At 37.8% G+C, this 15,595-nt stretch overlaps 1 protein-coding gene across 2 annotated transcripts in view; it reads left to right on the plus strand.

The window, feature by feature from the left end:
* The window catches only part of LOC149168750 (tropinone reductase-like 3), a 289,834-nt gene that overhangs the window by 42,986 nt on the left and 231,253 nt on the right, over nucleotides 1-15,595 (plus strand). For both annotated transcript variants that reach the window (XM_089428415.1, XM_089428413.1), the window contains exon 3: nucleotides 9,129-9,263. In XM_089428415.1, coding sequence (XP_089284541.1) covers nucleotides 9,129-9,263 — 135 coding nt within the window. The remainder of the gene's footprint in view (nucleotides 1-9,128; nucleotides 9,264-15,595) is intronic.

Raw genomic sequence — 15,595 nt, forward strand, 5'->3', positions numbered from 1 at the left:
GAAGTTGATCCCTTATTTCAGATGTCCTCATAAACTATGAGGCTATCCCTTCTTCTTTTAATATCCTTAGCTTGTAGATTTCTTTCCTTAGAGATATAACTTCTCAGGCAGTGCTTACAGAAAACAACTCTACAAATTTGTCATATATTTCTTTTGAGGTGTCGAGTTTAGATACATATGGTATGAGGGGATCCTTGATGGAGTCTATGAGAATCCATTGAGCCCTCGCTTCCCCTTTCATAAACTTTGCAAGTGCTTGAGCATCTTCTTTTGTTGGTTTGGTGATAGATCCTTTGACATGATCCATAACCTCATTTTCATTGAGATTTAGATTTGTCCTCTTCTTCCATGCAAGATAGTTTGAAGCCCTAGCCAATTTGTTGCTTTCCTTGCAAAAAGACATTTTGACAGATTCAGACATAAATATACTTACTTGCGAAGATGCTTTTTCCACTTGTTGACTCCTTGAATTTGATGATGATATAGATGATAGAGAACTTCTCCTTGATGAAGATAGTTCTCTTCAAGAGTGATCCTTGACTCCACAAAGAGGGAGATCACTTTAGATCCTTTGATAGTGATGTCCTTGTTGATGATGATCAATGATGACTTCTTGATGCTTCTTGGATGATCTTCTACAATGGTAAGGTCCTTGCTTCAATGAGAGGAAATTGCCTTAGAACTTCTGAAGATGATGACAACGTCCTTGATCTTGCTTCTCTAGTAAGGAACTTGATTTATAAGTCCCTTCATCTTGAGTAGGGTCTTTGTGGTCCTTTTGATGACTTGAGGATCCCAAGACTTCTGCTGGTGTAGACTTCTTCTTCGATCTAGGGTTTTGATACTTCTTTGTAGATCTTGACTCCAAGATGATCTTCTTAGATTTGATTTGATGTCTTTCTCAAGATTTGATCCTTGAGTGCAAGGTTACTTGGGAGCGGGAGTGGGAGTGGGAGCGACATTTTCAAAAGCTCCCGGTTTGGGAGCGATTTTTATATAATATATATATTTTTGTATTTTTATTTTGATGCATATATGTCAACAAAAGCATGTAGAATGATGAATTAGATATAAAAAACATAAAAAGCATAGATTGAACCATATAACAACAATCATCTAGAAGTTATAATCTTCATCAACCACGTCCACAAGTTAGTAACATTGTAACATACAACATATTGAGTCTCATGATTCATCAATCTTAAAGTTTCAAGCTTTCAAAATTCAATATATAACATTTATCATCATTGATCACCAAAGTTGTACTTGTAAGCTAAGTGTAACCATTTCAACAAATAATATCTAACATGAAATGAAATGTTATAAAATGAAATGAAACAACTTTCAACTTTCATGAAGCATCATATTCATAATTCATTACTAATGAGTTATAATTGCCAACTTCAAACTTCGAACTTAAATTGTCATATATTGTTTACAAAAAATATCATAATAAATATGAAATAGTCAATAGTTATAAAAACTACTAGAAACTATAAAAGACAAGTAAATCTATTATCTATTGCTAATGCTTGGGCCTCTTGCCACCATAAGAAATGTCTAATTTTTTGGTCTTGTTGGAAAATCAGGATCTTTGTCATTAATATCACCCTCTAAGCATTAATATCCAGAGGTATCTTTGTCCTTACCTCTGGATCTGTATAGGGATCTTTGTCATTAATATCACTCTTTAAGCATTAACATAAGATAGAAAAAACATAGCATGTCAAGTCAAGATTTTGTTTGAGTGATGCGTACATTTTTAGGAGGGTCATGATAGAGGAGTTCGACAACCAATGTCACTAACATTAAGGTACATAAAGGGATTGGTGCTCTTGTTTAAATATGAGTTCCATACCCTAATACATGACAAAATCCAATGGAAATATTGCAATGCCCCCAATCCTGAAATCCTGAAAAACTGATAAGTCTGCTAGATTTTGAATGAAATCTAAAATTCCACTTTCTCCATATGAAATCCAATGAGGTCGGAACCACTCTCAAACATCCCGAGTCATTTCATGGTAATGTTAAAAATTTAAGTAGAAGGATGAAAATGAAGATTAAGGAGAATGTCACTTTTACTTTAAGAATTTAACATTACCATGAATCGCATATCAATACTAGGGCCATAGGCCTGATCGTTTGGCTTCCCCATTCAAAACTTATTTGTTTCTTCGAAAAAAAACTGCATTTGGAATATTATTGTAGTTTTTGTTTTTGCAAAAAAGACTAAATGCTCTCGAAAAGGCAGGGAGTGTTTTTTTAGGGAGCGTGCTCCCGCTGGGAGCGTGAATTGGGAGTGGGAGTGTGACGGGGGGATGCTCCCCCGCAACCTTGCTTGAGTGCCCCTTGATAAGATGCCCTTCCTTGACTTTGTCACCATAGCTTTGATACCATGTTGAGAAATCTAGGGCATAACAATTAAGTGATTTCTCTTCTAATGATAACTATTTGTGAATGCCTTTTTACTTCTTTAAGTTAGGATCCTCACTTTACTTATATTATTATAGTGTTCTTCTTCATCAAACAACTACCAATGCATAAACGATAAAGAGACAAGAGGCACAGAATATAGGCGATCAACGAGGGCCAAAACCTCATGAGAGGAAAGTCCAAATGAATTCTTCTTCTTATAGGGACTTCAATTGACAAATACCAAGACCATGATCTATACCCTTGACACAACGACCTCTCTAAGACCAAGTCACAAGCCTCCTTGATTCAACTTCCTTCTTCTTCCTTGAGTCAACGATCATCAAGCTTCTTCCTTCAATAACTCGACTATCCTTAAGATTTCGGTTCCCTGGATCAGATTTTCATTTCTCAACCCTCCTGCAGAAACCCTAACATGGATGGTTGACCAACCTTTTGAACCTTGATCTTCCTCGCTTGGATGGTATGACCTCTTATTACAATTTAGCTTGTAACCTTGCTTATCTTCTTCCTTCATTCGACTTCTTGGACAATAGCAAGACCTTCAACCTTTTTTGCAGTAGATAGCTCACCCTTCCTTCGCTCGTGTGGAGGTATTAGCCCTAAAACAGACCCATAAAAATTACCAAAATCTTCGCTCTTCATTTCCTTATCTTTGCTGGTTATGAGTCTCCTTTCCTAGTGATCTCCGCACTCCTTATTGCGACTTACTTGACCGAATTGCTTGTTCTCAAATGGAGGCCGAGCTGTCCTATATATAGTGTTTCATCCATCAATATAAGCCGACTTGTCATTCTGGAAGCATCCTTAGGGTGACATGAAGAAGAGCTTGTGACAAGGTCTTGGAGGTCTAATAATTTTTCTTTTACAATTTATTACATGCCCAAAATGGGTCTTTAAACTTTGACATTGACTCTATGAATTTTATGAGTTGATGACCAAACCTAAAAGCTCTCAATGGGAACCTTAACTAAAATAAAATTCCTTGCTCATGAAACCCATGAGACAATCATTGCAAATAATTTTATTTTCTCTTTACATCAATTACATAAAATCATAATTACATATGTCATTATGAAGACTGAACCTAGTTACACTTTTCAACACACCCTTTGAGACATTTGCATGGGACAATCAATTTTTGGTCTAAAACATTTTTCATGTGATATGTGTCTGCATGGATGTAATGATGATGATTGGGATCGTTATTGACGAGATGAGCACATCTGAGTGCTGCCTTAGTATGAGATCTACCATGATGTTTTAGGATGAGAGGTCTGTAGCTTTAAGCACGACCGAGGTTGAGTACGATGTTTCTAGCATGGCTAGTTATGAGGTAGGATGAAGAAGCTCTTTGGAAAGATGTTTGAGCAGGTTCTGGATATGACATGGATACCTTGTGATGACAAAGAATGGGAACCAGTTGGCAGAGAATCCCACATATAGCTGAGACTGAGACACCTTTATTGAGAGAGTGTTGTTGTACAAGACAAGCTTAGGCTTGTGGTTGGCACCTTCTTGAGAGGGAGGATGACTATGGTATCCTTTTTGTGATATATATGTATATTTTTGTTCTAATATGATATATGATTTGATGTCCTGTAAGAATATGAGACAATTGTTATCAAGCCATGATGATTAGCAAATAAGAGTACAATGATATGTTGTTGATCTATAGAGAGCATCGCTGATTGAGGACATTGAGCCAACTCTTCCCCCTTGTCTGAGCTCCCAGGGTGAGGAATTGAGATAGAGGGCTCCTAGGGTTGAGTGATCTCTGGACAATAGGGTCATACATGTTGCTCCCCTATCTGTTACTCATAGGGTTGAAGATGTTGGTCCCTTAACTTGGTCTTTGCAAAGTATACCCTAGGTGGCATCATACCCACAAGCTAGGCTTGTTGGGATTACCGCTCCCTATCTGGCCAACGGGTTGAGAGTTTACTTGGGGTTGTACAACCCAAGCTGATTATGACGCAGGTGTTCTACCACGTGACTCTTGAGGGTCATTGTTGGGAAGATTGGTAGGCAATAGGATGGGTTGAGTAGTAGCTCCCCTATATCGCCTATTGCTTGATATGGGGTCATAGATGTTCAACTTCCCCATGAGATTCTGGGTTGAGATGTGCTCCTCGATGTGATTCCAGGTTGAGATTTGCTCCCTGATGATACGCTATCTGATAATTATTCAGGTTGTAGATTTGGCTTCCCGCTGATGTTTCTCAGGTAGTAGCATTGGGCTTCCCGCTGGTGGAGATTTTGGGTGGTAACAATGGCTCCCCGATGGATAGAGGGTGGTAGATTGAGCTCCCCTTCGATGTCAAATTCTTCTTCTTTTAGATTCGAGAATGTTTAGCATATGAGCAGGGACAATCAAGAGATAAGTAGGAATAAGAAATGAATCGAGATGAATAGTGATGATACATGATGATGAGATACTTATGATTGGGTATGATTTGATGACGGGATACACTGGACATAATGCAAGTGGAATTCTCCCTAGTTGAGAGGGAGTGTTAAAAAATGCAATTGCGTTCAAATTCCACTTTGGACAACTCATTTGATGGAGATGATGATTGCATTGAATTCCTCTTTTCGAGAGGACCAAAAGCGACCCAAAGATCACTCAAATCGAATAAGGGAAAGTGTACTTATGAAGAAAAGCCCACATATGCACATTTGGACAGATCGGCCCTAAAGCAAAGTGGACACCCTTGGAAGGCTATAAATACCAGTGCCCTCTATCTCATTTCGACATCATAATAAGACATTCTTTTATTTCTCCTTTTTTGCTTGAACAGGGCTGAGGCAAATCCACGGAGGAATGGGGTCACACAAAGGTGAAATTACTGGGTCCGAAACTCACATCTCAGTTTTAGGGTTTTGGGCCTCAGTTGCAACCACATAACAAAGAGATCTTGACTGCAGTTGCTCGTTGATGGGCTCATCCATGCGACTGAAGCCTTTTAGTCGTACGCACAACATGTCCTCCATGCGATCGACATCTAGGGTTTTTGAGTCTCAGTTGTAGACTATAGTCGCTGGCTTATAGGCTCTAGGGAGCGACTGGAACCTTCCTAGTGGCACACATGACTCCTCCATGCGATCGAGACCTAAATGATGAAATTTCAGTTTTCTGAAGATTTCTCTTAGTAACCACAATGTTCGGCAGTTGACCGCAGACAAGGATAATTCATTACATGCTTCAAAATCAGAATTTTTGAGTATAAGAATTTTTGGCTTCATTTCATGGATATTGTGTAGTTTTTGCTGGATAATTGTATGGATGAAGATATGGATCATTGTTCTCTTGTTGAATCATTCCATGCCAATCTAATAAGAAGAAGAATTTGAAAGGTTTTTCCCCATGGTGGGTTTTTCCCTGGTCTCTGACCAATCCTGGTGTCCCTATGTGTGATTTCTTTTCTTCTATTGTTCCTTTATGTTCTGTTACATTAATGATGTTGATATTGTTCTTTCTATATAGTTGCATGTGCTGCTGAATAATGATGTTAATATGATTAATGTTATGATGTTATGGAGTGAACTTAATGTGTTAATGAAGAAATGCAATTATCAAAGCAAAGAACAATTTAGCGCTAAGAAAAATTAAAAGATCTTGATCAAATATCATAGTTTGTATGCATTTTTCAATAGTTCTATTTTTCCTTTCTGCAACTCCATTTTGCTCAGGGTTGTAGGGAACAATGAGCTCCCTCTTAATACTTGCTTCTTTACAATATGCAATTAATTATTTTAAAGTGTATTCCCCTCCATTGTCAGATCTCAAAGTCTTTATCTTTCTTTTGGTTAAGGTCTCCACTTCGGATCTAAATTCCTTGAAATTTTCAAATACTTTGTCCTTTGTCTTGAGAAGATAGAGCCATATCTTTCTAGAGTGATCATCAATGAAGGTCATATAATAAAGATGGCCTCCAAGAGATTTGTTAGACATTGGCCCACACACATCGGAATGAATGAGGTCTAATATCTCCTTAGACCTTGTATCACTACTTGTAAAAGTTTCCTTGTATTCTTTCCTAAAGCACATCCCTTGCATACTCCTTCATGATCTTCCTTGATGTTGGGGATGCCCTTTACCATTTGACTAAGTGAGGGTATTATCTTGTAATGAATATGCCCATATCTTCTATGCCAAAGTTCGATAGGATTGATGTCCATGTGAACTAGGGCTTGAGGAGATGGTGTTATAACTCTATATAGTCTTCTTTCACGAACTCCAATAAACTTTGCCTTTTCAATGCTTGAATCCTTTTCCCAAACCCAAACTTTACGATCTACAAAGGCAACCCTATCTCCTTTATCTTCCAAACAAGAAATGGAAAGTAATTTTTTCTTCAAACTTGGGACATCGAGTATGTTGTTGAGGTGTAGCTTTGCTCCACTTTCCAGCTTCAATGATGTAGATCAAGGCCCTTAACTACATAACTGTTGTTGTCTCCTAGCTCCACTGCATGTGATGATGGTTGCCTTGATAGAGTATGAAGTTGTCCACTTTATCCTGTCATATGTCTTGTGGCTCCACTATCAATGATCCATGCGTTGCCATCATCAAGAGTACCTGTAAGTGCAACCAAGAACCCTTCACTTTTGACTCTCCTAGATAGATTGTAGATGATTCTTCCAATCCAGCTTCCGACAATTTTCACGATATTGAATCCCATCTTCAAGTAACTTGCCATAGAGGGATTAACCTTTTCTTCCAAGCCAACAAAGTGATCTTCAACCTCTTTGACCTTAGCTCTTATACCATGTTGAAAAATCAATGCTTATAGGAATTAGGGTTTGATTTTTTTTTCGTGATAATTACTTGTGAATTATGTTGGCTTCTTTTACTTTTTTATTAGTTTGTCTTTCATCAAGCAATTACCAAATTATGTCTATATGAAGATCACAAGAACAAGAGACACAAGATGTAAGCACTCAACCAGGGCAGAACCCCTACAAAGGGAAACTTAGTCAAACTCTTCCACTAGTAGATTCAAATCAAGATGAGACACTCCACGACTTCTTAGACCTAGACAAAGACCTCCTCCAATGACCAAGTCAACCCTTCCCTTCAATAGATGATCCTTGTCAAAGTCTCCAAGTGACAACTCCCCAGTAGTAGCATCAATCCAAAATTTCGGCCCCCCAGTAGCAAAAGTTCGACCCCCATGAACAAAATTTCGGACTTGCAGTAGACACAAAATTTTGGCCCCAACAACTGCGCAAAAACTTCACATGTGTGAGAGATAGATAGCCCAAAAACTTGCATTAGGTCTTCCCAACAAATTTCGTCCTTCTCCAACTACTTCGCTTTCTTTTCTACCTCTTTAACTTGAAGATCAAACTTGTTGAGTGAATGCCCCAAATAGGTCGAACTGCTCTCTATTCATAGCCTTTCTACTGGTTCGAATTGCCCTAATGTAGGCTGACTTCATGGGGATAGGGCTGATTTGGTGTGGAGGTGACAAATAATCTTTTTGACTCAAAAATAATTATTTTTACATGATACAAAAGCCCAAGAAGGGTCTAATAAAAATGACAATGACTCTAATGACTCAAGACAAAACCTAGAAGCCTTCAATGGAGGCTTTGACCTAGAAAACATTGACCCAAGCATGAAACCCATGCTTTAATAAGTCATTTTCTTTAATAATAAAATTTCTTTTGACAAGTACAATTATGAAGACCGATACTAGCTACATTCTTCAACAAGATTGGCTTGTTGTTTCTACTGCTTAGGACAAATTTATGAATGGTGCTATTTTCCTCATGTTTTTGAGGTCCTAGAGAAGATTTCCTTGTGTGTATGAACTTAATACATGCCTATGTACAATGGTGTTAGGCTATTTAACAACTTGCAAGGAGTTGTTACATGCCATCGACAGTGCAGTGTTTCTCGAGATTGGTTGCAACTGCCACCAAATCAAGCAAACAATTGGTTCATGGAATTGCAAGAATATATACATCTCTTTTATTCTAGGGAGATATTAACATTATATTGGCATAATTTTTTTTATAAAAGATAGGAAATTATTTCAGCAAAAGGATATTTGGTTCAAGAATAACTTGATGACTGAGCAACCACTTTCATGCATTGGACCAGGCTGACTACTCCAATTGAATTTGCGACATCACTTTAAAGGGCATGCTATTATTTCTTAAACTATTGTTAAATTTTAGGAAGAGGAAGAACCTAGCTTTTCCTTTAAGAATACCTGAAATATTTTCTTTCATTATCAATCTCTAGGATTTAAGGCTGTAAGATTTTCAAAATACCATTTGGAATTTAAATTCTCTGATATGTTACAGTGGCCCACTGAAATTTACTTTATATTTCACCTTCTATGAGGTGTGCTCATCAAGAGTCTGAAATGTGGTTTGTAGCTGGGTTAGTCTCTAGTTTAAAAGGTGAACTTCCGACTGTTGGATTTTATTTCTGAGATTTTTTGCAGGCCAAGCTTCCCATTTTATTGGTTGTCCATAATTATGATTGCGAATTTTAGTTGCTGCATTTTTAGTACACCTTCTATGAGGTGTGCTCATCAAGAGTCTGAAATGTGGTTCATAGTTGATTTAGCCTCTAATTTATAAGGTGGGCTGATGGACTTTGTTTATGAGATTTTTTTGCAGATCCAGCTTCCCATTCTGATTGCTAATTTTAGTTGCTGCATTTTTCTTTTCAGAAATATGGTCACATAGACATTCTGGTCTCAAATGCAGCTGCTAATCCAACTGTGGACCCCATTGTTTCAGTTCCAGAGCCTGTACTTGATAAACTTTGGGAGATAAACGTCAAGGCCACTATTCTTCTTGTCCAGGTGCCATCTAACATTGTGTGTTGTCATTTTCTCTTTGAGATTGGAAATTTGATTTTGTTACCTGTATAGAAGTTTATAAGCATATATTCAATTAAAAGGTCTTTGGCTAAAGGCATATGGTACATTTTTAATCATGTTTTTTATTTTGTAAAACACTTTTTTTTTTAAACAGACAATATTTACAAAGGTCAGAAACATGGAAGAGTATATACAAGGGGCAGATAAGAAAAACACATCAAGACTTCTTCATTAACACTACTAAAGCTTAAAGCAAATGAGAATAGGCTAAAGTATTAAAACTCATGGCCTCTGTGATTAGGAGATAGCCCATAGCATGGAGCTGGTTACATCCTTCTTCCTGCCAAATCCTACAGAATACAGAAACAGAGCTTTCCTCATTGGCAAACATAAAGTTGCACCTTATTTTTCATATGGAGGACAACGCAGCAATTTTACGGTAATTTTACAGTCCCATCAAGGTTGAAAGAACTCACTGTTTGGAGTCACCAACCATGGTTGCTCTAACACCATGAAGAAGATGAGATATGTTAAGATATATTTTTTTTAATGTCCAACAAATGATTGCAAAAGTAGTTCAATGGGATTAAGAAAGTACAACAAGTGTTGGTACAAAGTAGAAGTGCCAAAGTATCTCCCAAAACAATTCTAGAAATGGCAAGTTATAAGATCTAAGGATAAGCTAGAAACTGGGTGCCAAATGACTTTCCAAGAGAGAGCATAAGATAAGGTGCTTTTATATTAAAAATCTTAGAAACTGAAAATCTTCATATTGAACAAAAGAAGAGAGGAGACCTGCATCTAAACCTGTTGCCAACTACCTCTTGCTATCCGAAATTCACACAAAATGTGCTCCAAAAGATTCTGTTTTCCTGCAAACAGACACTGGGCATTTGTAAAGCTACTTTCTGCCAAATTAGATTTTGGTGGTAGTCTCAGATAGATGAATAGCCTATCAAAAACTTGTAATTTGTAGGATAGGCAGAAAAACCACATACTATGCAATTTATGTATCCATCAAGCACTTGCTCTTCAGATCTGATTCAGATGCCAGTAAGAATAGAACTTCTTTGTACCATAGTTCTCTGACTCTCCAAAATGGGGCCGTGTCTTAATCATAATATCTTTATCTCACTTTTGATTCAAAGTAACGTATAAGCTCCTTATATCTCCACTAGTCAAACATTCACAGTATAAGATAAAAAAGGCTATGCAAAAGCTAAATTAGCAGTCTTCAGAGGATTCCTCATGAAGACATTTGTGGCTATCAGATGCATTTGCTTCTACCTCAAGCTTCACTCCTTTATCTCTAGGTGGATCTTTAGTTTCTGAAGATCATTGAACATCTTATTGCCACTTTGCAAAGCTTAATTAATATCCTCTCTACATAATTCATATTGAAGATCTTACTATGCTACAGCGTCTGTTGAAATATTTAACTAGGTTCGGTCTTCATAATGACAGATGTAATCATGATTTTATGTATTTAATGAAAAGAGAAAAATATAATTATTATTGTGAGTCTTGAGGCATGGGTTTCATGCTCAAGAGAATTTATTTTTATAGGTCAAAGCACCCATTGAGTGCTTCTAGGTTTTTTATAAAGTCATTGAGTCATTGTCATGTATGAATGACCCTTGTGGGCATGTTACATATTGTAAAGAAAATTATTTGAGTCAAATTAGAGTCAAAAGACCCTCCAAGACCAAGTCAATCATGCAAGCATCAAGTCGGCCTAATGGAGCAACAAGTTGGCCTAAGAACATGTCAAGTCGGCCTAATAGGAGGCACAAAGAAGCCTATATATAGGGCACTCGGCCTCATTTGGAGGAGACACTCTCACTTACACAAGTTCGATCATAGAGACGAAAAGAAGTGCGAAGAAGAGGAGATTGAAGGAAGGAGAAGAAGTCAAAGTTTTGGGTTTTGTTTTGGGCTACTTCTCTCCACACGTGTGAAGGAATTAGGGCACATTTTGTTGCAGTAAAGCTGAGTTGCAGAAGTGAAGTTAGGTCACCAAGAAGAGTTGTTTTGGAAGCCCAATTCTACCTAAGCGAAGAAGAGAAGTTGTAGTTTCTAGGAAAAATCAAAGTTGCAATTGCAATTTCTGGGCAAGTCGGAGTTGCAGTTTCTGGGCAAGTCGAAGGTGCAGTAGCAGGATAGGTTGAAGTTGCTGGATAGGTCGAAGTTGCTGGAAAGAAGAGCTACTCAAAGGAGCATTGGTTTGGTCTTGGAAGGGTTCTTGGTCAAGGGTCTAGGTCTTGGAATTCATCAATTGAAGATTCTATAAGAAGAAGAATTCCTACATCTTGTGTCCCTAGCTAATTGCCTACATCTTGTGTCCTTTGTCTCATTGTTCTTTATGGTTTGGTAGCTGTTTGATGAAGAAGAACACATAATAATAATCAAGTACAAGAAGAATCTAATTAAGAAAAAGTAAAAAGTCCTCACAAGCAGTTATCATTACAAGAGAAATCATCTAATCTCTATGCCCTAGATTTCTCAACATGGTATCAGAGCTAAGGTAACAAGTCAAGGAAGGGAAGCTCAATAAAGGACACTCAAGGATCAAAGTTTGAGAAAAATATCAAGGACATCAAAGCATCAAAAGGATTCCCTCATCTCCAAGGCATTTCAAGGACAAGGATCACATCATCATCTTGAAGAAAGTCAAAACCCTAGTTCGATCAAAGGAGCATTCTTGGGATCCACACTCAATCATCACCTCAAAGAAGGAGATCTCAAAGACCCTATCTCTACTCAAGAAAGGAAGGACTTGGATTTGAAGCATCTTGAAGTCTACTCATCCAAGCGTAGCTAAATCAAAGGTGTTGCCATCAATCTCCCTCTCTTTGAAGCAATGGATTTCATCTCCAAAAGAAATCCTTATCCTTGAAGAAGATCATCTAAGAAGCATCAAGACATCATTAAAAAGTCATCAATCACCATCAACAAAGGGATCAAGTTGAAGAGTTCATCTTCACTTGATAAGTAAGTATCTTTATTCCTATAATTAAATTTAGTAAAATGAATTCATTTTGCAAGGAGATCAACAAGTTGGTTGGGTCATTGAATTTCCTTGCATGGAAAAGGAGGATAGACTTAGTCCTCAAGGAAAATGAAGTTCTTGATTATGTCAATGGCAAAGTCTCCAAACCATCTGAAGGGAAAATACTATCTAAATATATTAAAAAGGATCTAAGGGCTCAAAGGATTCTCATAGAGTCCATCAAGGATTCCTTCATCCCATATGTAGCAGAGTTGGAGACATCAAAAGGGATATATGATAAGCTAGTAGAACTATTCTCTGAAAGCACGACAGGAAAAATCATATCACTAAGATCTGATCTATACAAATTGAAAGCATCAAAGGATGAAGGGATATCTACATGTCTCACAAAAGCATCTCAAATAAGGAATCAACTTCAAGATCTAGGAGAGATGATATCTGATAAAGAAATGATTACCATTGTTTTAAATGCTCTAACTGATGAACAAGGAAACCTTATATCAATGGCTTATGAAGAGGAGAAAGCTATCCCATTCAATAATTTGTGGTCACTATGCAAGATTGAAGAAAACAAGTTGAAGGAAAAAAGTGATACAAGATCAGATGAGCAGGGTCAAATGTTTGCTGTCATGTCAAGAAGCAAAGGGAAATTTGGCAAGTTTGGTCCTCAGAAAAAGAAAAAGATCAATATGTCTCAGATCCAATGCTATGGATGTTAAGGATATGGGCACTACAAGAGAGACTGTCCTAAGCTCAAGAAGGACAACAATAAACGAAGAAGGGAAGAAGCCCATATCACTAAAGAAATGGAAGAAGCTGAAAATAAGAAATTCAAGAAGGAGGAAGTAAAAGATCTCTATTGAGATAAGTTTTCCTCACCTAGTTCTTCTCAAGTCTTTGTTTTCTGTTATAGAGTATAACTATCATGTTAGAAATCATTAGAATCATGGTAGGATGCATCATGTTAGGAGATGGCATCATAAAAGCATATGATTGAAAGCATGACCTCATGACATCATCATAAAGAAGCATGAAAAATAGCTGAAATAGAAGTCTATGGTGATCACCTATAGAAAGATATAGCTCTTGGTAACCTCATTAGTAGCATAAGTAGTACTTATGAGAAAAAGAAAGTCATCTAGCATAGAGCTCATCATGCATCATTCAAAAGGAGCATTTGCAGGATGGGAATGATCAAGATCCTTTGTTGGAATCTTCATTGGAAGGTTCACCTACTGGAAGAAGCAAGTATCTCACCGAGAATTCCAACTTGTATGGAATTCAAGGATGATGATATGATGTCAAAAGAAGTGAAGCAGGTCAAGGGATTGAAGTTCTTTCAATCAAGGAAGCTGATGAAGGAAGTCTAGATGACCTAAAGGAAGAAATGAGGTATGTATGCACATATATATATTAAGTCATGTCATATGGTTGCAGATATTATGAATGCTCTACTTCGAGAGCATGATCAAAAGAAAGGATCTCCTCCTTTGGAAGGATGTAGGAAGGCATGGGTCACACATTGACTAGATGAAATCAACATAATATGTCCTCATATGAAATATGAGGTGGTTGACAAATTTAGAGGAACTCTGATTGAAAGTTCCTGGAAGAAAATGTGTGAAGAAAGAAAGGAAGAGATCATGAAAAATGCAACTATGGAGAAGGAAATCAACATCCAAGGATTGAAAGATTTGACTATGATATCTCCATGAAAGATATGAAGACCCTGATGAGGTCTGAAAAAGGAAGAGACCCTTGACAATGTATATCTTTTGGAGATGTGTCAATATGTATGCAGGATGTCGATGCAAACAGGAAGATGTCACGATGAAAGACCATCACAAAGGTAACCTTGATTTTATGTTCATTTTCTATTTTTGAACAATATCCGGATGGGCTTATGCAAGGCTACTAAGGTAAGCGCTGTGGAAGTCTTCTACGAATGGTGATCATGGGGTAGGATGAAAGGTCCTTAAGGAAGCATGACATGAAGATGGCAGAAAGGCATGAAGGAAGGTTAGATATGGACTAATGAATCACTTTCCAATGACAGGAATGATGACATGACTAACATGACTCATGGATGAAAGTGATGGATGGTCGATGCCCTACAAAGAAGTCCCAAAAACATGAAGACTCTTGAATAAAGAAAAGAAGTTCATGACATCGTAAGGAAGAGTTCTTCAAGCAACTGGTTGTCTGTAATGTTCCTATGGAATTATGCAATGAATAACTAAAGCATGAACTAGAATACGACCAAAAGTCTTTACACACAAGGCATCAAAACACACAATACAAGTTTTAGAACAACAACTGAGCCATTTTATTAAAAATATGGAATAAATGGGAGTATAATACCAAGGAACAATTGCAACTGGGCTTGCATAAGCAAGTTGAAGCAAACCCAAGGTGAGAAAGACGCCCTAATGAGTAGAAACTTCGATCCCCAAATTGCCTCTGCGTTGGCCAGAAATTGTGCCACTGCTGCTATTTGAAAATGGTTCGAATCCCTTGCTGGAATGCCCAGATTGGCCTAAAATTGTTGCTGTAGCTTCCTCTTAATTTTTTCCACAGGACCCAGAAAGGAATTGGTCCCAATCCTTCACACCAGAAAACCCACAAAATGGAGCAAATTACCAGTAACTGCTGGTTGGAAAGAGACACCTGTTTCAGCCCGCTAGAGTGCTCAAAAAATTCAGCCAAATTAATCTTGGCCTCTCCTCAACAAACCCAGAAAAACCCAAAAAGGGTTGGACCTAATTCCAACCTTCCAAAATCACCCCAATTTATGTAAGTACCCACTACAATTGGGTAATTCGTACTGCCTGAAAAATTGCTGCCAAAGCCCTCCAAAATTAGTTGAGAATACCTCCAAGAATTATCCTTATGCCCCCTTGTAAATCTTCAGCCCCAACTTCGGTTCAAGCCCCCACAACCAACATGCTCCTCTAATGATTGCGGAAGCCCAGCCAAACCACTTCTACGTTGGCCTAAGAAAAAGAATTTCGACTTGTATGTAATCCACTCAACCAACCCTTTAAGCCACTGCAAAATCGCTGCTAGGTGCCAAGAGAATATGCCTCTAAATTCCCGAAACCCACATTGTCATGAAGCTCACTCCCCACAAAAGTGCGTGGTCCCTTACTGCGCCCAACCTGCTCCTTAATAGCTCGAATTCCCCTGTGAAGTCCCTTCGGAATAGCTCCAAGAATGTAGCAAATCTCCCCTAGGGTGGCATTTGAACTTTAAACAGCTTGAGCAAACAACAGTTCAAATATCAAATGAGCAAAAGATCCCAATT

This window comes from Pinus tabuliformis, chromosome 4_2 (genome assembly GCF_031772625.1).
Source record: "Pinus tabuliformis cultivar Carrire ecotype Pingquan chromosome 4_2, CPIR1, whole genome shotgun sequence".
In the NCBI taxonomy this organism is placed as follows: domain Eukaryota; kingdom Viridiplantae; phylum Streptophyta; class Pinopsida; order Pinales; family Pinaceae; genus Pinus; species Pinus tabuliformis.